General features: G+C 32.9%; 3 protein-coding genes across 4 annotated transcripts in view; 2 read left to right on the top strand and 1 right to left on the bottom strand.

Annotated features, from left to right (window-relative positions):
* Positions 1-54: 54 nt before the first annotated feature.
* On the bottom strand, positions 55-12,188 carry LOC132696270 (zinc finger protein OZF-like). Of its 2 annotated transcripts, XM_060661011.1 has the most exons (10): positions 12,063-12,170; positions 11,919-12,003; positions 11,159-11,293; positions 10,938-11,093; positions 10,319-10,531; positions 7,926-8,264; positions 7,710-7,867; positions 4,818-5,153; positions 237-443; positions 55-178 (listed from the first exon to the last, which is right to left on the bottom strand). In XM_060661011.1, the coding sequence occupies exons 2-10, from the start codon at positions 11,976-11,978 to the stop codon at positions 130-132; spliced, it is 1,653 nt and encodes a 550-aa protein (XP_060516994.1). In that variant the 5' UTR covers positions 11,979-12,003; positions 12,063-12,170; the 3' UTR covers positions 55-129. The 2 variants fall into 2 exon arrangements, with proteins under 2 accessions (XP_060516994.1, XP_060516993.1); XM_060661010.1 differs by having other exon boundaries at positions 11,919-12,188.
* Positions 12,189-12,382: 194 nt separating this feature from the next.
* LOC132696271 (aladin-like) lies at positions 12,383-16,015 on the top strand. The gene is made up of 5 exons (XM_060661012.1): positions 12,383-12,668; positions 12,727-13,272; positions 13,326-13,579; positions 13,761-14,123; positions 14,172-16,015. The coding sequence occupies exons 1-5, from the start codon at positions 12,549-12,551 to the stop codon at positions 14,371-14,373; spliced, it is 1,485 nt and encodes a 494-aa protein (XP_060516995.1). The 5' UTR covers positions 12,383-12,548; the 3' UTR covers positions 14,374-16,015.
* A 2,730-nt stretch (positions 16,016-18,745) lies between these two features.
* LOC132696188 (adenylate cyclase type 8) overlaps positions 18,746-25,980 on the top strand; it is a 263,174-nt gene continuing 255,939 nt past the window's right edge. Inside the window, exon 1 of the mRNA XM_060660881.1 lies at positions 18,746-18,878. The gene's annotated coding sequence lies outside the window, so the exon portion shown is untranslated. The remainder of the gene's footprint in view (positions 18,879-25,980) is intronic.

The raw sequence follows: 25,980 nt of genomic DNA, 5'->3' as shown, positions 1-25,980 counted from the left end.
GAGGTAAAAGAGGTTGCAACTTATATTAAATATAGGTAAATAAAACAAATTACAAAATAACAAATAAATGTATTGATGAAAAATAACATTAACAATATGTACTCCGTGTCACTGGTACAAAATCGAAACTTATATCTGAGAGATCGCCTGAACTTGGATGGTTTGATTATCAGCGGTACTGAAATAAAAAAAAAATAATTGGAACAAAATTAAGTATGATTAGTCTTCATACTCACATTACGTGTACCGTCTCCATGTTCGCCAAATCTTCGTCTTTGAGCTCGATTGTAGCGTGCTCGAAAGTGGTGGTGTGATTAATGACATGCTGGCTCAAACTGTCTAAATCCGAGAAGGATTTCCCGCACACTTTGCAACTGAGGTGCTGTTGTTTGTCGTTCATATGCGATTTTAGATGCGCCTTGAGGCTGTTGGATGCGGAAAATCTAAAAAAAAACTGAATTATTGAAACATGTTTTTTTTTATTATTTTTAGGAAATTTTTAAGTTTTAATGAAATTGAACTCGTTCGCTTTCAAATTTTGGCGTCAATTCATAGATGCCAACTGAAATAAATCAAAAAGCAATTGTTATTTTAACTAACCACTTTTTTACTATATACCATAAACATTACCATTATAAAAAAAAACTTTTTTGTATGAATTCGTCATTAAATCTGTCATAGAATATTCTAGAAATTTCTGGCAAAAAAACTATTATAGAACTAAATAAAGACTACTACTACTGTTGCAAAACAAAAAAAAAACAAACATAGCCTCATACCTCATTTTAAGAAGTTCAAATAAATTGAGATGAAAAGTGCACGCTCTTATTGAAAAAAGAGCTATGTAACTTCAACGTAACCTCAATTTTAATTCACAATAAACATGGGACAAAGATTTTTTTCTAATATAAGGTGGCGGTGCTCCATTAATTAAAAAAAAAAAGACGATTGTGGTTTGATTGTTTTTGAGCTTTACATTTAGGATGGGGGCCGGACTTATGGGTCTTAATATTAATCACTAGTTGTAAACCTTAAATTCAAACGGTCTGTTTAATAATTTTTATTTTTCGGCCTCGATCTCTACTCAAGTATTTCTTGAAATAAACTGTCCCCTGAACAAAACTATTTTATTATTCCAAAAATCCAAATAAAAAAAAATTTAGTTTTACCTTTGACGAATGTTTGCGGTAATATTTCAAACGTTTCTGCTCAAGAGCTGAAGATAAAAGAAACTAGCTTGCAAATTAAAATTTTAAATAAAAACGAATGCGCTTGTGCCACCAACTTGTGGGATAAAAATCCGCACACGGTGTTTATATCCAACTCTCCCAAAAGTATTTTGCAGTATTTTGCAACAGCTGACATTTAGCATTTAGTCATCAGCCATAGATAATACCCATAATCATATCATTATCATATATCAAGGGAGAATGACATGACTCAGACAATATTGCCATTGCTAAACATCATCAGATTTTATTTACAAATAGTTCATTTTTTAGCAATAGCCATATAGTTTGTAAAAAAATGCATTTTTTAACGTTATAATAACAATAACAAATATCTTTATTCCTTTAACCATTAATAACAATAATATTGACAAAATAATATCCCGAACTCAATTTCTTAGCAAAGGGAAGAGAAAGTCAGACATCTGTGTGACGGAAGTAAGGATAAGGAAAGATCTAAGTAAATAAAATAAAATAATAATAAATAATAAAATAACATGCTACTGCATGTAAATCGTCGACGTTCCAATGACAACTTGCTAAGCGATTTCTCATTCTTAATTCCCTGTTCCAGAAAACTACCCTCTAAAATTCAAAAGCTTTAAAAATCCACGCTGTACTTTCCCTATTGCGTCAATCAGTGTGAACTTAAATTGAATATCATACTATAGACGCACAGTTTTAACAATAGAGTTGAATAAAATCGTAAATTTATAAATTCTAAAGGGCTACAATTGCTATTAATAAATCCTACCTTTCACCATGGAGGAAATATGTTTGACACGGTCACGGACAGCGCTAGATCTATCTTGTGACATTGAAACTTCATATTTAGAAACACTGAAAATTAGTTTATCAGTGCACCATTTCTGGAAGGCATCAAGCTGCCCTTGGGAGTCATTACCACTAATAATAGAAGATACTATTTCTAGGTCGTCACCAAATAGGATAAGCAGGCAAGTAAACAGCTCTCCAATATCATTTAATGAACATTGAGAACAGATCCTTGTGGCATCCCTGAATGACATAAAAGACCTTGGAGTATCATCAGAAACATTTTGCAACAAGTCGAGTCGGTTTATCTAATGAATCACATACATATCAACCAAACAACAACCTTTTCAAATACTTTAGCAAAATTCCACAATTTAGATATTGGCCTATAATTTAGAACATTACTAGCATCACCACTCTCGAGAACAGGACATACTCGGGCTATCTAAGGAAGCTTGGAATGCCATCAGCAAATTTATTCAGAAGTGTCCTCATGCTATTAATTACTTCAGTTTCGGTTATATATTGCATATAGATGAAGGAGCGGGGCCGTAGACAAAACCAAAAAAAATAGCAAACCCAATAATATCATGTTGTATTTTAAGTGTGTTTGGGATTCATGTTCGCGTTTTTCGGATCAATCTTTAATTGATTTTCGATTAGAACTAAGTAGTTTTTATGCGCCTCTTGCACATCACACATTGTTCCTAATTAGATGCCATATTCACTTTCGTTACTGACAGACATATAATTGCGACAATTTAAATACGTTACTGGTAGTAGCTAATTTCCTGTTCATTTTAAAATTAAATTTTTGTTTTTAATTCTTTTGCTCATAAACAATATGAGGTGCATATGGGATATGCTACGTGAATTATGCTGAAATTTGGTGTTATATTTAAAAAAGGGACTTAGTATTAGTATTGGCATCTATTTTTGGACCCATCCTATATATTTTCTATTTGTTTGCCGCAAAAAAAATACGCAATAAAAATTATGATGGACGTGTACAAGCAGTTTTCTTTAAATCCAATACCTGATTTTTAAATGAATTTGTTTCAAAAGTTAGCCGTTCACTGTATTTGCAGAACTAACCAAAACAGCCATTTGATGAATGATTTATACAGTCCTTTTTAATTGAATATCCTCAACCTATTAAGAATCCTCAATGGAAGCACACGTAAGCTTATGGCGCAAAATCCTGACAGTCACATGACCCATAAGTGAAATATGTAAACCAGCCCGGACTGACCCAATAACAATAACGCTTACTCAGGTTATTTGTAACATATGAAACCTATTGATACAGGTTGTTTTCTCATTGAATGTCAATAATTAAGGGGTCGATTTTTGGGACCATTTTAAACTTCATATGGACATAATATGTCCTAAAAGTCTTAACTTTTGAGATACGTGGTAAAGTTTTCAAAAATAAAACATTTTTTTAATATCTGCAATACCACTTTAGATATGTTTATAAAATTTGGCACACATGTACCATGTATCAAGATGCATTATTTAGAGTACCACATTCTTTTTATATACACCAGTGGCGGAAGTACGTCACTAATTTCTATTAAAATAAAAATTATTATTACAATCTCCACTCATTATTAAAGAAATTTAATTTCTTGATTTTTTCAATAGGATGTACGGTTTTCGCTTTAAAAAAAATAAAAACCTCTTCTCTGTTATTACAACAGCATGCGGAGAAAGATTATCATTATTATTTTTGACTTAAATAATTGTCTATCTGTTTTACTCAAAAAAATCGTATAATCGTAAGTATGAATACGAAGTAAATACACTTTGAGGTGTATTTTTGAAATCGTTTTTTTTTCTTAAATAACAATCGTTTATTATTTACATAATATTACATATATTATCTAATTTGATTAAGGTAGCTTTGACTTGATCAAAATCCATTTAACACAATTAAATTGGAACAAAAAATGTTCAGATTTTCAATGATTTATGACAGCTGTTTCGGAAACACCCTGTCTTTATCAAATGATAAGGCACGGTGTTGCTTTTATTAAATGATAAAGGCACGGCACGAAACAGTTATCATAAATCATTAAAAACTGAAAATCTGAACATTTGATCTAATTTAATTGTATATACATGGCGACCTAATTAACCAAAATATAATTTGTTCATAGACAGTCAGCGGCACGCCCCTAATTTCCTTAAAAAATAATGACATTTGTTTTCATTTATGATCAGATTGCTTTGTTTTTTTTTAGTCGGTCACACGGTTTTCACTTAAAAACAAAAACTAATTTCTCTGCGTGCGTCACATTAACGATATTGTTACGACCATGCAAAGACGAGGCTTTCATTTTTTAAAGCGAAAACCGTACATCGAAGTGAAAAATATCAAGAAACCAAGTTTCTTTAGAAATGATTGGAGGTTGTACGAGTTAATTTTATTTTAAGAGAAATCAGTGGCGTACCATACCATCAATGTCTGCCAAAATAGACAGGTGAAATTCCGTGGTACACAAAAAAATTTTTTTTTGAAAACTTTACCGCCCTGTATCTCAAAAGTTAAGACGTTTAAACATATGTTCATATGAAGCTTTCTTGTTAAAATGGACCCAAACAATGCCTCCCTTGATGATTGACTTTCAATTACAAAACACCCTGTATATTGTAATCGCTAGCATTGGCAAGTGTCAAAGCCATAAGTTAAGTTGTTTTGTGCCCATTATCCGCAAATAAATATTTTATAAAAAGGAAGTTTACTGAATCGAGATTACAATTCTTGTACGCACACACCTGACATTAAAGAAAATTAAACCACGCTCTCACCGTTTTCCGCAAGTCTCGCACGAGTAGGGCTTCTCGCCCGTGTGAGTCTTCATGTGTCCCGACAACTGGCCCGACGAGGTGAACGCCTTGCTGCACACGTTGCAAACGTGCGGTTTGTCGCCCGTATGCGATCTCACGTGTATGATCAACGTCTCGTGTCTACTGAAACTCTTCTGGCACATTTCGCAGGTGTACGGCTTTTCTCCAGTGTGGGTCCTTTGGTGTATGGTGAGGGTGTTCGAGCCAGCGAAGGCTTTGCCACACGTCTGACATACGTAAGGACGAGCACCCGTGTGCGTGCGCATATGGATACCGACATAACCCGATTGGGTGAAACTAAAATAAATGGGAAAACCATAAATGCTAAAATGTGTATTTGTCCAAATCACCCGAGTCACTGGGGATGAACGGGTGTTCGAATGGGTAAAGCGGCCGAAACATTTATCCAAATAAAGAGAAAAGTTAAAATACAAGTGTAAACACGGCTCAGATATCAAATTAAATTATAAAATGCGGTTAAATTATTTTACTTTGTAATTATCTATAGAGGTGATTTCCACTATACAGTGTACTTACGAACAAAATAAAATTACCAGTTTACAAAAGAAAGTTAAGGTTATTAGACATGATATAAATGAAGGTGTAGGTAGGTATTTCATTGGCACCTAAGGGAGTTTTATTTTATAATTTTATCTTTTAAAATAGGTATCTTTGGTAATAGGCGATGTTCTTATCTAAAATTTTAACCCTTTTTTTTTTTCATACTTGTTATCCTGATAACTATTTAGGTAACATTTACTTTTTGATTCTTGGGTATGCTAGATAGCTGGTTCATTTTTTGCATAAACCAAAGTATTTTAATTGACAACCATATTTATTGAATAAATTGAATTTATTGAATAAATTTAAAAATCGTAAATAATTTTAGCTGTGAGAACCCACGTTTTTATTAACCTTTCATGATTCGTGATAATCGCCGTATGCAATTTTCCGAGTAAAAGGTACCTAGTAGACAATTTCACTATGACTCCAACGATTTTTTAAAAATAATTGATAACTTTTAAACAAACACATTTATGATAGGTTCGGCTCTTTGATTAATTAAAATGCAACTGAATCTTTTAAGCTGAGTCACTGTAAATATTAACGCATGTATTTTAAAAACATTATAACGCTTTGCCGGCCTCCCTTCCGCAGTGCCCCGAAGGAGCCTGGAACGTCCCGATACGATTTGGACAAATGAACATTTCGACAAATACGGCCATCTCAAACAAATTGTGCGCGTAGATATTGTAAATCCGCATGATCCGTAAACATAATAGGTTGCTCTAAGTAAGGGAGGTGCGGGTAGAGGTAACGCGTCAATTGGCGACTCCTGCTAAAACCTTGACTGTTAGTAGCCCTTACTTGTTATGTTTAGAAATGGTGTTTTAGGGTGAAAATTTATTTATTTCTCGAATAAAAATTATTAGTGGAATGTACGAGGTCGTCCGTTATGAGATGGCACCTTATCTCACAACCTATAAGCAAACAAAACTGGTTTGGATACACTTATACTTTTAAAATAGTATATCGTTGTATGGCGTGTTTATATTTTCGCGACCAAACAACAATTTTCTTATTTTTCAGAAGCGTGTGCTAGTCGGCAAGAAAATTCCACACCAGTAGCTTGTAACTAATCAAAATTGATTTTGTTGACAGATTTGAATAGCGACGCATGTTTCTATAAAAATCTGTTGAGTACCCAAGAGGAAAAAAATTCCACTAAAATTCATCCGTGATTTATCAAAAAACACGTTTTGAATGATTAAAAATTACAGGTGTGGCAATTTCACATATACTATCCTACACCTAAGTTCAATCGTTTTTATATTTTGAATTTTATGTCAAAAATAATGTTGTCAAAATATCTATTGATTTCTCCCACTGAAAGCCTTGGTTATATGCTTGGGGTTAATTTTTTTTTAGAAGGGGATCTGCTTGATACTTTAAAAATAAATAAATACGGGGTGATCAAAAAATAATATTTAAAATTTAAATGAAAAAATTGTTAAGTAAGTTTGATAGAATTTAAATTTAAAAAAATTGTAGATTTCAATATAATAGCAATAAATCGTTTTTCCATAGTAAAAATGATATGAGGAAAATCTAGAACTGCAGAAATGATACTTATTACCGTTTGACAACTTTTTGTAAATCTTATAAATCATACCCGGTTATTAATACAAGTTGTTTAAAATTACAATAAAGAATGACTAAGTTAGGTGGCATAAAATTGTCAAACACTGATCTTCAAAAACACAGCAAGCCAAAATAGCAAGCAAGCAGCAAGTCCCTAGTGCTCGATTGTTTTTTTTTTTGCCATGTGTCTCTCCGTCATAGCAATTTTATAATGAAAAACAGTTTTTTCCTAATATTTCGAAATCATCAAGTTTTAAATAGGATAGGATTATAAAATGACTGAATGAAAAAAATGCCTGCACGATTTTATTTAAAATTTTAATGTTACTCTTTGATCGCTCTGTACTTATTAATTAATTAAATCTATTAATATAAGTTTCCTTCCATAATAAAATCAACACCGAAGATATACCAAAAACTCTCAGTCAATATATATACAATATTTTAATCTTCAACCTATCCATTATGTTTAATGAACTAACTAAAGCGTAAAAATTAAGTATAAATTCCTGTTATAATAAGGTACTTCTTTGATGTCTAGTTTAAGGTACATATGTTATTGTTATAATTTCATGCTTACTTTTAATATTTTGGAATGTGTAGATTTTATTTAGATTTTTTTGAGTGTGAGTGGCTTTAAAACCAGAATTCACCCATGTAATCTTAATAAAGACTAAATAAATAGGTAAAGGTTCAACCGATGACCCTTACCCTTTGTTGCATACTGGGCACAGGTAGGGTTTCTCTCCTGTGTGAACCCTAATATGTTTTTCGAGATTGCACAGTTGGGTGAAACTCTTTTGACACACTTCGCATACGTAAGGCCTTTCGCCAGTGTGCGACCTCAAGTGGATTCTCAGACTTCTCGCCTGAAAACGAATGAATCGTGAGAATGGGAGACTCCCCAACACGACATTGTATAATCACTTCGACGTATTGCTTGCTGCAATACTCGCACGTTAAAAGCTTGTGCCCCGTGTGATACTTCATGTGTTTGTGTAGGCTGGAGGCCCATTTGAACGCTCGCCCGCACACCGAACACAAATGCGGCTTCCCTTTGATGTTCCGTAATTCTCCGGTGTGCTTCTTTTTGTGCTTGCTGAGGTTAGAACTCTCGGCAAACGTCATCTCGCACTGGTCGCATTGGTGAGGCTTATGTTCGAGGTGAATTTTCGAATGGCGCTTGAGAATACGCGCCTCCGCGAACGCTTTGTTGCACACTTCGCACACGAAGTTTAGGTCCTTCGGGTGGGACATCATGTGAACCTCAAATCCAACATTATTCTGTTTAGCATTAACAACACTTTGATAGAAACACGAATTATGAAACCGGTTCAACAAAACAGCACAAAGATTGACACAGAATCCGTCTTATCGGAGGTTAGGTACTGTACCGCCCCACCAACCACGGCAAGGTTGCTAATGTATTGCAAACAATAAGAAGAGATAAAAAGCATCATTTGGCAACATTGGAATGCCTGTTAGGTGTCGCGGTTGTTTATACAGTTCTGACTATACCTGTCATCAGTGAGGTATTACATAGCTACTAGAAAAATAGAGGCTTTGCCTAATGCCGATGAAACAAGAACATGACATATAAAACAACAATATACACTACGGTAGAAATTGATGCGTCCCATTTTTCGTACACATGCCTCTACGTTTCAACCACTAATCACCACTTTGCGTCATTTTTTTGCAAACAGCGACTTTCACACAGTTAACCCGTCAGAACATTTAACCAGACCTAAGCATATTTTGAGAAAATAATGCCGTAAAAATACCGCTTATTGACGATCTGTCAGCGGCCATGTTAGTTCTTGAATGCCCCAAGTGATGTTAAAAGTCTTTATATTATCGGCATAGGCGAAGCCTATTATATCTCCAGTAGCTATACGGAAGCAACTATGAAAAAAAAATAGCGAAGATTTAAAATCTAGTTTTTAACCAATGACATTGCGGCGTTCAATAACCGATACGGCCAAGATCGCCAATAAATTTGGATGCAGAATTTTTACGGCAGTGTTTTTACTCAAAATATGTCCAGATCCCATTAAATCTTCAGTCAGATTATTATTTTCTTACGTCCGTTGGTATTTGGATGATTTATATTTAGTATTTCCTGTAAATGGGTCATTTTACCTATTGGAAATAAAGTGCTATTATTATTATTATTATTATATATTTGCTCTTTTACGAAATTACAAAATTTTTTCCAAGAACGCTCTCCATACCTTAACTGCTTTTTGCCTACAGATTTAATAGGATCAGAATATGCCGCGCCTCTATATCTCTAATAGCTATATGATCTAATATGATCTAAATAAACAAAAATGTTCATTTAGTTACAATTGGTGTTTTCTTTTAGCAATGACAGACACTGACTTTTGCATTTGGGTATGCACTAACATGATAGTTAAAACATATATTCAGTTTAAGGCAAAATAAAAAAATGTAAGTGTAAACAATTATCTAACATCACTAAATTTGTGTAGTAATCAAATTTAAATAAAGTTTGAACTATTTTTATACTTAAAATTAATTTTTAGCTGTGTTAACACTTAAAGGATAATGGTAAGCTGTTGGGCAAGATGCGATAAGCATTAAATCAGAAAAAAATTTATCAATTTCCGAAGGATCCAAAAATGAGAAGCAAAGGAAAAAAACTAACAAGATATTGGTAATTAAAAATTTATTTTGTGTTTTTAAAATGACTTTCATAAACTTTCAGAAGAATAAAACGAGCCAACTATTTTCGGACACAATGATGGAAAAAGTTTAAACTACTCGAAACTGCAATAAAAAAGAAGAGACATATTAAAAAAGTGTCTGTGATGAAGGCGTTCTAGGTTCAGAATCAAAGTAGAAAAACACTGTAGACATCGAAATTGAGTCACAAGCATCTGCATCTAAAGTCTAGACATGATTTGACGATACTGAGAAATTGTTTTAACTTTTATATCTTTTATATTATTATATGAAATATATTATTATACCAATGTAGCTGTCGGCATACCCTTTAAAATCAAAAATAGGATTTGCCGCAAAAATTATTTATATATAAAATAAGTATGATATCAATTTTTTCAGCACTGTTATCAATTTAAAAACAAAAGATTTGTTTAGCTACAGTTTGACATTTTTTGAAGTTACAAAAACAAATTATCACACTAATGATGAATATAAACAAAAATTGATACCTATCTTTGCTAGTACTATATCACTGGAGTCTCAAACACATCTTTTATTCAATGTACTTTCCCTTTATAATCCGCAATAGTGGTAAACTAATTAAAAAAAAAAAATTGCAAATACTATACCTTTAAATCGACCTTCAGCGGAAAGTATATATCACATTTTGTGCAATGATATTTCAGTTTCTTATCACCGCCGTTATTTAGATCTGTAGTAATGGTAACAATATTTTCTTCAGCCTTGCAATCTTTAAAGACTTCATCATCCTCTTCTTCGCCTTCGTGATCGGTGGATTCAATCGTATGAATCGTGTAGAGTCCGCCTTTTAAATCTTTCACCTAAAATATACCAGGCAGCAGGTTGGCAAAGCGCGGTCTGTGCGAATGATATTATATTCAAAGCAGACCCAACAAGTTATTGATAACATGCCTTTAGAACCCAGGAGTTGCCATGTTACTTTTTGGCATTAGAAAGTATTTTACATGTGGTGGGAGAAGAGTCGTTCTGGCAAAACGCATGACGTCTTTGGATATCTCGCCGTAGAATCTCTATATACCTATGCATAAAATCTCAAATGAATGTTATTGCATCAACGACTAATCGTTGAATAACTGAGTCCCAATTAAATTAACATCTAAAGGTGCAGTTTCACAAGAACAAATAATAAATTTGAAACATGCGACTGACTACATGAAAAAGAGCTTGTCGGTCCTGCTTTGGATATAACGCTTGTGGTCTGTGCACCTCGACGGAATCGTCATCAGCGTAGGTTACAAACTCAGCAGTGAATCCATCTTGGGATGTTTCTTCTATGACTACATTGGAAACGTTTTGAAATTGAAGTTGTTCTTCGAGACTTTTTTTCACAGTCTGTTGTTCAATATGTCGCAACAACTGCGTCTGAAATTTTTTTTTAATTTATGGATGTTGATTAAAACAAAAAAACATAAAATTTGGGTATTTACCTGAAATTCAGAGCTCATGTATTGGCGAAGAATTTTATCCGATTTTTCACATTGCTGTTTAAATGTATAAGCTCGGCTGCATTGAAGAACGCATTGTACGCACATGAGGTGCGGTAATCCATCACCTTCTGCAATCTGTTAAACCAGAATGTAACAAAAATTATAATAAAACTTAGTTGCTGCCTATTGGGTTTTAATTCTAAAAATTTTTTTTAATTTTAAATTAGAAAGATGAAAACCAAGTTTTCAATCTATGGGAATTTTTGAATTTTTTGCTTTTACCACAAATGTTATTATTTTAGTATGTGGGATTTAGTTTTAAGGTGTTATTTCTGTTACGGTATACCCTGTAACTTTTTAATACCCAACATTTTTGTAAACAAAAGTAACTTGACAAACATTTCTAGAAACGCGCCATTTTTGAATTTTATAAACATAACCTCTAAAGTATTTGGTATTGTTCAAGGAAGACTAGGGAAGGCTTTTTAAAAATTTAAAATTTTTAATACAAATTTAATTTGAAATGCTACAAGTAATAAAATAAATTACGTATAATATACCGATACAGCTTTTTAAAATATTTTGTAATTCAAATATTAATTTATCAACAGTATTTTCATAATTTTAATGTTGCCGCAAAAGTAATTTTCACGATTGCTTCCGTGAATCTGGGACATCTTAAAAATTGTCCGTCATTGTCTTTCACCCCAACATTGACAACAACGGACAACAGAGATGAGCGCTTATTAATAATTTTTACCTCTACGGAAGCGAAAGAATGTAACATTTCGTCAAGACAGGCTCCAAATAGGGGCTTCATGTCGCCTTTTTCGGACAAACAAGCCCTGCAAATTTTGTCCAAATTTAAAGGAGCATTTAAGTAAACAGTCATATCCATTTTGACCTTCCTTTCTGCCGCTTCAAACGTCCGTCTTGGTGTTTTTCACTAGTACCGAACGTACGTCTTCACAACAACACAATATGGCGATCGAAAATCGAAAGCATTTACGAAATATGTTTATGCCATGAAAGTTTTTGGCTGGACGTAGGACTTTGATTATGCGCCAGACATGTCATTCCATCTTCATTTAACTGTACACTATAGAAAGAGTAAGGAGACTTTTTATATTTTTACATCCTGACTGTCGCCACACACATTTCTTCCATAATTTTTTTTTAATAAATAAATTTTTTCGGTTTAAAAAATGTTGTAGGTAGCATCTAGCTGATTTTATAAACCACCACTAGTGAAAAGAAAAAATAATCCAAGGTTAAAACATTAGTGACACGCGCCATCCACAGACCAAATTTAATCCCAGCAATGGTATGATCAGTTATGCTATTTATATTTTAAATTTTTTTCTAACCTAAAGAATAACGACCGGTAAAAATGAAGAATTTAAATGAATTTCAAGTTCCAAACGATTACGAGATTCCTCTCTGTGAAATAAATGGAAAAGTGCACTGCATGAATGCTGAATATGCCAACATAAATACTTTCACCAATGCTGTAAGTGCATTTAAATAAGATGTGGGAGTTTCAATAATTTAATTAAATTTGTTCAAAGGTCGAAAATCATCCAAAAATTCATATAACTAGAGATCAGTTACATGCTGTAACTTCTAGAGATGAAGGGAAAGCGTTATTTCTGCCAGTAAATGTACCATTTTTGAAGCAGCTAACCCAGGTCTATTGTGAGCAGGGTCTGGTTGAAACTCTTCATTTTATCAAATCTCACAACCAATTTGTGGTTTCAAAAAGCGCTTCACTATGTTTAACAATTTTAAAATACATTCGCAAGATTAGATTAATTTTAAATCCAAATATAAGATATAGTGGTCCAACTTTAATTACACAATTGGGACAAACAAGAGATTGGGTCAACAGCACAATTAGATGTATTTCTTGGCACCCATACTGCAAAAAACTTGCAGTAGTGACTTGTGATGACAGTGTCCGGATCTTTAGCAGTGAAAGCACATATTGTCCAGTCCTGAGATGTAAACAACAAAAAAATATAACCTGCATAGCTTGGAGACCTCTATCAAATACAGAAATTGCTGTTGCTCATGAGTGTGGGGTTATAATATGGAATATTGACTCCAATTCTTTGGTAATTTGTTTATCATTGCTTTATAGTTGTTTTAACTTTTACGTCAATGTTAGGTATCTAGACCTTCTGTAAGTAATGCTATAATATTGCAAAGGCCAGAGCACAGACCTGTTATGAGCATAGCATGGTCACCCAAAGGTGATAAGTTAGTTAGCGTAGCTGCCTGTGACACTACCATTTTGGTGTGGGATCCGGAACTGGATAGAACTAGCTCTTTAAAAAGACCTGGAGGTTTTGGGCATATTTTAGTGAAATGGTCTCCATCTGGAGAAAAACTTGTGAGCTGTTCAGATGGAGTTGTCTTTAGGTAAATGATATGCAGATGACTGGCGATTCTCTCAATTTTTTTCTTCTTTTAAGAATACTTTAGACTATGTTCCATACCTTTAGACTTTGTTTCTTTATTTTCATAATTTAGAAGCAATAAACAATTATCCATCTTTCCATGTATATGGCGATAATAAATAAACAGTTATTGCATACTGCAGGGTTTGGGATTACCGAAACTGGGAATGCGAAAGGTGGACAGTAGTTAGTGGACGAGTACAGTCTGCATGTTGGTCCAGCTATGGATCGTCTCTTCTTTTCGCTACCACCACCGAGCCGGTGATATATGGAATAATTGTAAAAAGTGACCTAGTTTTCGCGAACGAAACCCCCTCCTCTTCGAAACAAGCTGTCCCAATGTTTGACATAAGCAAATGTGATCTGGATGGTGTTGTAGTGGGGGGATTGGTTCAGTGTATGGAAACCGATCTGAAAGGGAAACATTTAGCAGTTATATTTCAAGACACTAATTGCGTTGCCATATTCAATGTTATTAAACAAGTGGGCTTGCAAGTGATGGCGAGGTGAGTGTGAGACTTGGTAAATTACCTTTTTTATGTGTTCTTTTCCAGTTCTCTGGTAATGGGACTAGCTGAAGAAAAACCCAGTGCAATTGCCTTTCAACAGAACTTCGAAGCTGGGGCTTGTCTCACGATAGGTTGGTCCAGCGGGAGGATTCAGTACTATCCCATCATCTATTCTGATTTAGACAGCCAATCGAATTTTAGTCATACCGCCAACCTCTCTTTATATAATTCATTTAGTACATTTTAATATTCAAGCCATAATAATTCCTTTCTTTTAAATCATTAATATATGAAATAGAGGGAGATATTTTAATGTTAAGTTGTTAAGAAATATGAAAAAAGTTCACAACATTCACTCAATTCTGTTAAAATTTAGCAGTTTTATTTAACTAATATATTAAAATTATGGAGTCCAGTGGTGTCCATAACATAAATACACTATAACAAGTGACGAATGAACTGAACGACAAATTCAAGGATTGTTTCTTATCTCTTCTATGGGAGTAGCGTAAATCATCGTCTCGAGGTATCCCTATAAGTAAAATTAATTTAAAAACATTTTAGAGAAATTTTGAAATGAAAATTACTAGAATAACGTCCTGTATAAGACAATATAATAATAGATATAACTAATTCAAATTATTCAAAATTTTTATTTGTTTGCTTAGGATTACAAAAATGCTTGATTTGTAAAATCAATATCATATTCAAATAATACAAACCACCCTAAATACAGAGTGTTCAAATAATGTGTCAAAGTATTGTCTATCGCTTATTATTTGTTTTAGAATAAAATGTTAAATAAAAAAGTTATAGATGATGCTAAAAGAAACAATTTAAAATTATCTTTAAAAATGCAGGGCAATTTGATAAATATGTGGGAAGTCAAAAATATATTTTTAAATGGAGCACCCTGCATACTATTTCCATTTATACTCAATCACAGGGGTGTTACGATCTTCTCAGTCTTTTCGGATTTATGGTAATTTTTTCATCAAAAATGCCCTGTGTTTAATATCCTATATTTTTGTTTCCGACAGTTGTAGTTTTAATATGCCAACAATTTTATAAGGTAGCACAGTTCTTTATTCTATACTTGTCTTGAAGTTAATCCGAATCGTTTATACAGGGTGAGTCAAAATGAATAATATTAATTTTTGTGAAAAAATCACATGCCGCCTATATTATACATCCATTAATTATTCCTATTCAAGCTACTTCAATTTTCTTAACTATTCCCTATACCTAAACTTAGTATTTTTTGAGGTATACACATATTTTTACATAAAACTGAAAATTTACAAACATTACACAAATATCACACAAGATTTGGAAGAAAATATATATTACTTGAACGTGAAAAGTCTACAGAGACGACATGTTAATAGAAAATGTAATGCGGAAATAATTTATTGAATCCCAGATTTAAACAAAAATAAAATTATGACCTGGGCAACCTTGGGAAAACAATTTAAACCCTATTTTAAGCTATGGATAATACTAAAAATGCAATATTAATATTGCTAATAGTTCCAGTTCCCCACTTAAAAACTGAGGACAAATCTGCAAAACAAAAAAAACTTTTTAATTAAGTTTCACTTTATTTATTTGTTAGATCACGAGATCTAGGTGGCCATCTGATCGGACCACTTCTTCCTATCCACCACTGCGGTAATCAATTGTTTAAGTAGTTCCTAACTTGAGGGGTAAGGTGTGCAGGAGCTCGATCATGCAGGGACCACATTCCCGGCCTCATAAAATATAATAAAAATGATTAGTAAAGAGGACCAACAGAAAACGGAAAACAGCTTTACCAATGTTACTGTTACCGCATTCGTAATAAATGTAAGTGTAAGTGAAAAATATTTGGAAGTAAGAAATTTATTAAAACCCACCTAATAGTTGTATTAAGTTTATACGTAGCATTTTTTATTTGTTCCATAGCTTTCTGCTTGTCAGGCACCATAAAAAATCGAGAAAAATATTCTCTACGCATTTTTATAATAAGTTGAACAATTTAAATTAATGTTAAATTTAAAACTCTCGGAGCGATACTTCTTTTATCTAATAGATGGCAGCGCACGGATAAGATTTTTTTACTAACGTTTTCTAAAAAGGTCTTAAGTTAGATCACTTTCCGTCGCACTGCTCTGAAGTCGTTGACAACAAAGTATATGGAGTGGTATGCGAACGAATTAAACGTGACAGTAAAAGAAGCGAAATTGCGATTTTGCCACCGACATTAAACTTACCAAAATTAGTTTCTATGGTTTCTATGGCAATCAGAATCATTTTAATCTGCATTTTTCCATTTCAATTTTTCAAATTTAAATTTTTTAATTCAATAAATTGAAAATGTTGTCATTCTGGCTTTGTCGAGAGCTTCAAATCAAATGTCCCGTCTTAACAGTAATGATATAAGCTGAAATTCTCTACGAGATTAAGGGTAGCGAGGAACAACGCGTGGCGATCTATGATTCACGGACACGTGAACACATCACGCCCATACTTTTTGTGATACGGACGTGGGGCATCTGCCGCAACACAAATATTGGCTATTTATTGATACACAATACCTATCGCCAACTCCATTATCGTGTGTACACAATGATTATCTTGTAATATCTCGACAAATTGCAAATAACCATAAGTTTAATTAAACGATACCACACGTCCTGTTGTAACCGCAAAGCGTTTTACGCAGAGGCGGCGTTGAACCAGCGGCATCGAAAAGTTATCACATCAATTCAAGAGTAAAGGTTACTTTCCCCCATTTCTGAAAGGAGGATTAGTGAACTTATCATTTTCTGGGTTTTCAACGGTTGGCATGAGATGTGATTGGTCTATTTATTAATTTTTGTGCATTAGTTTCGCACGAATCTTGAGAAAATACAAACATATTCTCAAAAAACTGTGAATCAATAGATCAACATACTCACAATGTTAAAATTAGAGTTGTGTCAATCGCGATTGATTCATAGTATCGAACCACCGAATCCCGCTTGTTCGTAACAATTCCATCACCTTGTTCACTTTCGCTGCCGCCCTGACCGGTCTGAAGTGAGCGACCAATTACAGGACGACCGATAGACTGACCGTACCAAAACAAATCGAATTCGCCTTGCGGAATACGGTTCATTTGAATGGTTTAAGATTTAAATGCATGACAGAGACAGATCATGGAAAAGAAATGGGAGTAATTTTATGATTATTGTATAATATTGAGTTGCGATATCGATCGGTAGATTTGCTTATGTGTTAAATTGAATATTGAATGAAATATCTATTTCCACGCAGACATTTAATTTAAACAAATTAAAATAAATAAGAAGCAAAAGTTCAGATTTTTACGAAATCATATATTTTTACATGACAATTGTTTCGACAACACTCGACTCTCAACAGAAAATTACAACAACGAACTTAATATCATTAAACAAATTGCACTGAACAACGGCTACAATCCGTCCATTATACATAAAATCCAGACAACAGTAAACTTTATTTATCCGAAACAATTACACACATAGGAGAACCTAGTGAAAAAATTTCAAAACATTTGTCAAAATGTGGTTTAAAAATAGCTTTCAGAACTAACAACACAATAGGAAAATTTTTAAAAAACAATAAAAGAAAATGTCCAAAATCTCAAAAATCAGGTGTCTACAGGTTGAAATGCGGATCTTGTCCTAAAATTTATATTGGACAAACAGGTAGATCCTTCAAGAAACGCATTAACGAACATAAAAGAGCGTTTAAAAACAATAGTCTAGATTCTAATTATGCTACATACTTAAACACAGAAAAACACATTTTTGGCGACAATTTTGATATATTACATACAGCCACAAAAAGTAGAAAATTAAATTTATTGGAAGCCATGGAGACTAACAAAATGAGACATTCAAATGTATTGCTTAACGATCAATTAGATTTAAATACCTCTCCTTTATTGAAATTAAATTCTCATTCTTATTCTATTGTCATTTTTGGGTATATATAGTAGCAGGTAGTTTATAAATATTACATTTGATAAAGACAGGGTGTTGTCGAAATAATTGTCGTGTAAAAATATATAATTTCGTGAAAATCTGAACTTTTAGTTCTTATTTATTTTGATAAATGGATTTTCAAGTAAAAGCCACCTCAGTTCAATTTTTAAACAAATTAATGTATTACTCGTACAAACCAATGCGTAGCATCTATTTTGATAAAATCATGACGCAATAAAGAGCAGAACACAGTTAAATATTATACTAACTAAAACAGAAAACAGAACGTATAGATAAAAAAATAATTCAAATTCAAATAAATCTGAATCGGTTATTGCCACTTATGGTTTATATCTTGCAGTTGGAAACAAAATGTATTGAAATGAACGATTGATTGAAACGATTCGGTCCTTTTCGAAATAGTCACTGATTGATTCGATTTTCGTAACATGAATGATTGACACAACACTAGTTAATATTGCTACTAGTGCAGGGTAGTTTTATTCTTTGGTGGTCGAGCAAACAAGTCTTGTTGACGAGTCCGGTCCTGCGCAACGCAACAAGAACAGCAAACGCGCAAAACTTTGGAAGCTGGCGGCGTTGGTGGTTTCAGTTTCGGTTTCAGCGCCGGGAAGCGCGACTTAATCTGAAAATCGCTGAAAGGACTCGTCGCACGTGCGTCTAACTTTTGCGCCAAACTTTTCTGTGACGTCTTCTCTAGTTTCCGATTTTATTCGTCGAGGTGGACAGTTTCAAAAAAGTATGCATACAATTTTTATCACTTTTAGCTTGTCCGGAAATGTCGGGTAAAGTTTCTGGCCTGTTTAAGAATTTATGAAAGGATTGCGACAAATATTTTTTGAAATTATTTTTATTTCTATCAATTTCCTTAATTATGAAGGTATTATTTGATAAAATTATTGAGGAACTCGCAACCAACATTAGAGTGCAAAATTCTTTTGTAAAGAAACTGCGAAATTAAATTTATATTAATATTGGCAATATTTTAATATATGCATGTTTCATAATCATATTAGTTGCATTTAAAATATTTGCAAATATTTAAAAAAATTGAAAATACCATGATAAAAAAGTTTTTTGTTCAAAAAAATATTAATAATTTCCTTAATATTATTATTTTTTTCAATCATTCTAAATACTGTCGCAAATTATTCAAAATCAAGTCAATTTAGCAAATTTTTATAAAATTTACTAAGATTTTCATTTGTATACACATTTCTATTGTACTCCATCTGAAATGAGCTAAAATCCTACTAACAGTTCAATAGTGAATTTCTGATCTATTAAAGATTATCTTCACATATCGAAACCTAGCTTTACTTTCTCAGATGATGCTGATTGTCTTGGAGGGAGGCAGTTGAAACAAAAATTTTTAATAATCAAACAATTATTATTTGACAACAATCAATTTAATCGGACGGTCATAATGTTTACTTCTCTTTTTATCATAGATATCCGCGTTTATTTTAGTCGCATTTTATGTTTGTCAGTTAATATTAATTTATAATTACAGTTTTCTATAAAAAATTTAAAATAAAATGCTGCTATTTTAATGAATTTCTTCATATAGTTATTGTAATGAGCAATGCTTTGGCTGATTAAAATGAATTTTTATTAAACTTTTAAGTCTTATTAAATATTGTCGCGACAAGCATAGAATTTGTGTTTCGGTAAAAAATTTAAAATCTTAATTAATTTTACAAATAAGGTGAAATTTTACCCAAAATTTGCAAAATTGATTTGATTTTTGAATAATTTTCGATAGTATTACTATTGAAAAATGTTAGGTATGTGAGGTGGATATTTAAGGCATGAGTTTTAGTTGTAAACAACTTTTTTAATAACATTTTTTTCTGAGTATGACAATGTGTCATATATTTAACACAGGCTTTAATTTTACGTTTTAATCTTAGAGGGTCCACAGTCGGCAGTAGCATATATGATGTAAACATTTACGTTTACGTAAATTTATATTTATAAAATTTTTGAAATTATACTTTCAATTTTAATAACAATAAAAGCAATTGTCGATAAACTTTTTCAATCTTTTTTCTAATTTTTTTTCTCAAACTCCTTATTTGGAAGAAAATTGTTAAAAATTAACGGTTCCTAAAACATTTGCAGGTATATCACACACTTATCTACTTAGAAAACTACTTAAAAATTAAGCTAAAAAATATGAAAATCCAATTTTTTTATCGAAATCTCAGCATATATACCGTCGACCTACACTTCTTCCTCTTATCTTGCCCTGCACGATACTTATTAATGAATGCTTCTCATCCTCATGCTGTGCCCTTCCTAATTACCGAAATTTTCGTGTTTTGATTGTAGTTATTGCTTCACAGTCTTTGTTTATCCCTTAGAGAACCTCAGCGTTTGTTACCTTCTCCATCCAAGATATTCTCAAGTTCTTCCTAGCACATCCTGAAAAAACTTTCGATATTCCGTCGGTAACACCATCTCTCGAAAGCTTCGATGGTCTTTATGTTATTTTGTTTAAGGATCTAAGATTTTAAGCTATATAAGAGGATAAAAAATAACTAACAACGTAGCGTATGAATTCTCAGGGTAATATGTAAATCCAGATTACAAAACAACTTTTTCATATTAAAAGTTGAACGAGCTATTTCTATTTCTTATTTCTTTATTTTGATTAGTGGAAGTAGTTATCCAAGTACCAGGGTATTTATAATAAGGAATTTGCTCCATTATTATTTATTATTTCTATTAGCTAATAGAGTTTATTTTACTTAATATCATTTTTCTTCAAATTAAGTTTAAAAGCTTAGTTGTTGCAATTATGATTCATGCGTTGAATTAGATATTGTAAGTCTACCAGAGTTTCAGTTAACAGTACAGTGTCACTAGTCGCCAGCATATCTTACAGCACTTCTCCATTGATTCGTTATAGTATCGTCAAGAGCTTCTTGGCATATTGCTTCACTTTACAGTTTCAACAACACTGAAGCAAGCACACGCCCTCGTGGACATTAGAGACTTGAAAATATTGATTATACGATGGGGTTGTACTATATCAAATGCCTTATCGAAATCAATGTAACATGTCTAATTTTTTTCAATTATATCTAGGCATCGTTGTGCAATAGAGCTTCACGAGTACCAAATCAAATTTGTGTGTCACTTATTTCTCGTTTCTAGTTTCTTATGGATTTTGATGTGAGTTATCTTCAAAATCAACCTGTGTGACACATCAGAACTATAATGTTCATTGCAACCTTTTGCATTTACTTTCTTTGAAGTTGCCATAAATGTGGACGTAAACCATTAGTTTGGTATTTGGTATTATCTCTCGTTTAAATATTCAGTCCGTCTTCTTAGTTTCTTTGCATATCTGGTATAAGCGTTCTGGTTTGACATTATTTGTTCCCGTTATTTCTTTAAACTTTTTGATTTCGCATTTTATCTGCTTATCTAATATTTTGTACATGTTTGAGTTTTTGGTTTTAAATTTCCTGCTCACTCATAAGTGCTAGTATTTTTTCAGTCATCCAGTGCTTATGCTTTCTTCTTGGGGGTGTTAATGTTTCACCGCTTGTTGATATTATTTATTGTTTTGGGATTTTTTCATTTTTCGTCTATATCAATCATAAGCTATATCAAATTCATAAGCGTGGCCATATTCTTGTGAACACGGTCTTCCAAATAACCACCATCCTCTATTACAGTATTATCTACCTATTTTAGCTAGTTACATTAAAAGAATATATTTTTTTAAAGTTTTCTTATCGACATCAGAACTGTTTAGAGGTTTGATACAGTTGGGAATTTGGTTATAAATTTAAACTTTATTGTAGCTAAAGGATCTCCGAAGAAGAGCCTTGAACACCACACTAAGTTTTGAATAAAGGTAGGGCGGCGATCTATATCAATTGAAATTTTTGGAGGATCTTTATATCCCTATTTATGAAATAACACACAGGATAATATCAAAGTGCCGTCGAGCTTAAGTAGTATTTGTGTAAATAAAATAATTTGAGTTTGCCGCAACATTTCTGCAGAATCACGCCACGATGGTCCGCAAACAGATCGGTATCGATCTAAAGACCCAAATTTTTACTGCAGATGTTAGGACTTCTGAGTTTAACGTTAGTTTAAATCTTTCATCGCCCAAAAATATCCTTACCAAACAGTAGAAGTTCTGTTTTGTCGCATTTAACATAAGACCATGAACCAGTGATGATTCATAAGACATAATCCTTAAATCTGAGTTGATTTTTTGAACCCAGTTGTCTAGATGGATTAACTCGAATGACATATAGTGCTGCGCGATTGACAAATTTTAGAAAAGATGCAAAATCTGAGGTATAAATAAAAAAAATATTTATTGTTACAGATGTGGAGGAACTATTGTTATACAAGCCTCTTTGACGTTTGCTTGATAAAAATTTGGTAAAAAATGATAACGCAGAGCCCACATGCCAAAATGCAGTGCCAAATTATTTGAGTTTCTCAAGCAAAATGAAGTAATTTAGGGTATCGAAAGCTTTGCTGTAATCAAGAGGAATGAGGCATGTATTTAGCTTTTGATCGGAAGCCCGAAATATATCATCGATGATATTTAGCAAAGCGGAGGTAGTGCTTTTGCCCGCCCGAAAATCACAATAGGTCGATGATAAATTGTTGTATTAACCTAGGTATATATTTAATTGGTTAGAGTCTTTCAATTATTTTGCTTATCGGTCTAAAATCACTTTCATCCGCTGCAGAAGGTTCTTTTGACACAGGTATAATGTTGGAGTCTTTCCAAATTTGGTGGATAATCGTAGCGAAATATTTGGTTTACATTTAAATGTCCACAGAACCAAAGCATTAGCATTCCCACAAGCACCCATAAGGGTACACGAACAACATCGGTAAAATACCTAGGAGCTAACATCAACCGTCTGTGTGATCCGAAATAAGAAATACTTGTAAGGATAGAACAAGCCCGAAAAACACTGACGAATATGAAAAAATTATTTACAAGACCACAACTTAGTTTGGAGCTTAGAATTCGGACGGCCAGATATTACACATTTTCCGTTTTGCTCTACGGGTGCGAAAGTTGAACGCTAGACCCACAGATACAAACGCGAATAGGAGAAGCCTTCGAAGGCGAATGCTGCCAATTTCCTGGGCGCAGAGGATTACTAATTACAAAGTTCTCCAACTCATGCAACAACAAAAAGAACTACTGAACATGATTAATTACTGAACATGATTAAGGAAAGAAAAGTGCACCTGGGCATATTATGAGAGGTCACAAATAACAACTCCTGTTTCTTTTTTCTAAGTTACCAAACTTTCTTATTTTAAATTTCAAAATTTAAATTCTTATTTAATTTTCCGATTGTCCTTAATATACTAAGTATTTTTCATGTAACACCCAAATTAAACCAGTTTTGTAGGAATGACAAAACGGAAATAATTAAGGATTTAATCAATAAACTAGAATTTAATTTATGAAAAACAGAATTGACGATTTTAACGAATTAGTAAACTTAAATAACAATAAAATCTATTCAAAAATAAAGGAAAAAGTTACTTAATCTAATAAATGTTCAAACGACGTCCTTTTGTTACTTGACAATGCACTAAGCGATTGGTTTCTGACGAATTGAAATAATTGTGACGGCCGGTTGTGGTAATACATAAATGCAGTATGTGAATTGTTTCATACATTATACCCAAATAGAGTTCAACTTACGAAGTGACCGATTAGATTCAAAATTTACAAATATCGGTTTGCTAAAAACGGCCCAAGGACTGAGCAACCAAAAACTAAAATGAACGAAGTATATATAGTCCACCAACTTCAAGAACACAATTAACTGCGAATAATAATACTAGTTAATCATCAGCGAGAAGAATTTTGGCAAAGAATAAGTGTAAGCCATAAAAGGTTATACCCTTCGTGAATTGTTTGAAGATGATCCAGATCGGACAATAGAATTTTGTGGTCGCGTTATGGATGACACAATTGCCGATATTGGTCAAACGAAAATTCTCATTGGATCAGAAATATCAAAACTAATATCCTCAAAAGCTAAATGTTTGGGTTGGAATGATTAGTTGAAGTATTATAGGGCCTTTCCTTGTCAACGGCATTTTTACCGATGAAAAATATTATACTGTTTTAAGGACGCAATAGAGATGATCGATAATCGCATATCGCTTCAACAAGACGGGCCATCTCCGCATTAAACACAAAATGTAAGAGAGTACCTGAATCAAATGTACCCAGATCGGTTGATCGGAGAGACGATCAAGTGACCGCCTTGTTCACCAGATTTAAATCCCCTAGATTTTATTCTTTGAGGTCACGTCAAAACTAAAGTGCACAAAATCAAAACCCAACACCTTGGCTGACTTTGAAGAGCGGAGTTTGAGCTTTTATTAAAATAGGCACCTTTCTTATGCTTTTAAATAATTTTTATTATTAATGTTTACTAATTCGTTAAAATTATTAATTACGTCCTTCATTAAATATTTTCTTGTTTTTTCATTCCTGCAAAAGCGGTTAAAGTTGGGTATAGTGTATGTGACTTAGAATCTTAAGAGCAATCCAGAAATGGAACAAAAGCTTTTTTATTTAAAATAAGAAAGTGTGGTAAAAAAAACATAAATGTGGCAAATTTCATGAATTTAAGTCTAATAATTTCTGAGATATATAGCTGTTGCACTTGTATAAAAAACCCCTTTTTTATCTTTGCAAAATTTTTTGTAAATGTAAATTTTTAGTATTTGTTTCCAGAGTAAGTGTAATGTAATAATTACGTTCATATGCAATAATATGATTAAAATGATCTACCGCAGATCGCCCCAGAATAGGCAGGGTTTGTGCGAGGTCGTGGAACGCGAGACCGACTTATGAACGTAGACAAATAATAGAAAAAGTGAACGAATACAGTGTACCAGCTATGATCTGTTTGGTCGACTACACCAAGGCATTTGACACAGTACAGTGAGTGGAGCAAATAACATTCAAGAATTAATTCAAATTCAAAAGAAAGTCAATAAACCAAAGCTTTTCAATGAATTTACAATAAATAAAAATCTAGACTCGTACATTTTACATTTGGGAGAAAATGATCGTAACAAAACTTTGGGCATTTATTGGAATGCTAATTCAGACAAAATTGAATATTCAATTTGCGACTCCACCACAAGCCAAATTTTTGATCCTTTGGTGTCTATTGCAACCTCTTATAATTCTGACTAAAATACTGCTCCAAACTCTATGGCAAGAACAATTCGAATGGGATCAAGAAGTTCCAACTTCCATAAAACAAATTTGGATGCACTTAGTAAATTCATTAAGCATTCCCAGATGGGTAACGGTTGACAATTTCGATTTGATTGAACTTCACGGGTTCCTGCGTATATATTAGTTGCAACGGCAACAACACTTCTTCATTTCCTAGTAATTTGCTGTGCGCAAAGTCGAGAATGGCTCCAATAAAAAATAAAGTGACATTACCTAGATTGGAACTTTGTGCGGCAGTTTTATTAGTAAATTTAATGCGAAAAGTTGTCGATTCTCTTCATATGAAAAAACTAGAGTGTTCCTATTGGAGCGATTCAACAATAGTTTTACATTGCTGTCCAAGTCGTTTTAAAACCTTCGGCTCAAATCGTGTGGCAACAATTCAATCTTACTCGACTTCTAATCAATGGTTTCACGTAAGATTTAATCAAAATCCTGCCGATTTCGTATTTCTAGGCTGCAGTGCTGCAGGCCTTATTAAATCTAAGTTATATTGGCAATGACCTGAATTACTATCACGCCATGACAAGTTAGTAGTAAATAGCTTACCAAAAATTGATCTTCCAGAACA

The sequence above is a fragment of the Cylas formicarius genome, unplaced genomic scaffold, assembly GCF_029955315.1.
Source record: "Cylas formicarius isolate icCylForm1 unplaced genomic scaffold, icCylForm1.1 PGA_scaffold_1__22_contigs__length_36826433, whole genome shotgun sequence".
NCBI classification, from domain to species: domain Eukaryota; kingdom Metazoa; phylum Arthropoda; class Insecta; order Coleoptera; family Brentidae; genus Cylas; species Cylas formicarius.
This window is presented reverse-complemented; position numbering and strand designations above follow the sequence as displayed.

What these genes read in the sequence shown, in the direction of transcription:
- LOC132696270 (XM_060661010.1), bottom strand. Translation starts at nt 12,056, where the DNA reads ATGGATATGACTGTTTACTTAAATGCTCCTTTAAATTTGGACAAAATT. An exon ending in GCAGCAAGCAATACGTCGAA is followed by an intron (nt 7,868 to 7,925) that starts GTGATTATACAA and finishes ATTCGTTTTCAG; the next exon opens with GCGAGAAGTCTGAGAATCCA. An exon ending in TGCGAGACTTGCGGAAAACG is followed by an intron (nt 444 to 4,817) that starts GTGAGAGCGTGG and finishes GTTTTTTTTTAG; the next exon opens with ATTTTCCGCATCCAACAGCC.
- LOC132696271 (XM_060661012.1), top strand. Translation starts at nt 12,549, where the DNA reads ATGAAGAATTTAAATGAATTTCAAGTTCCAAACGATTACGAGATTCCT. An exon ending in ATATTGACTCCAATTCTTTG is followed by an intron (nt 13,273 to 13,325) that starts GTAATTTGTTTA and finishes CGTCAATGTTAG; the next exon opens with GTATCTAGACCTTCTGTAAG. An exon ending in TCAGATGGAGTTGTCTTTAG is followed by an intron (nt 13,580 to 13,760) that starts GTAAATGATATG and finishes TGCATACTGCAG; the next exon opens with GGTTTGGGATTACCGAAACT.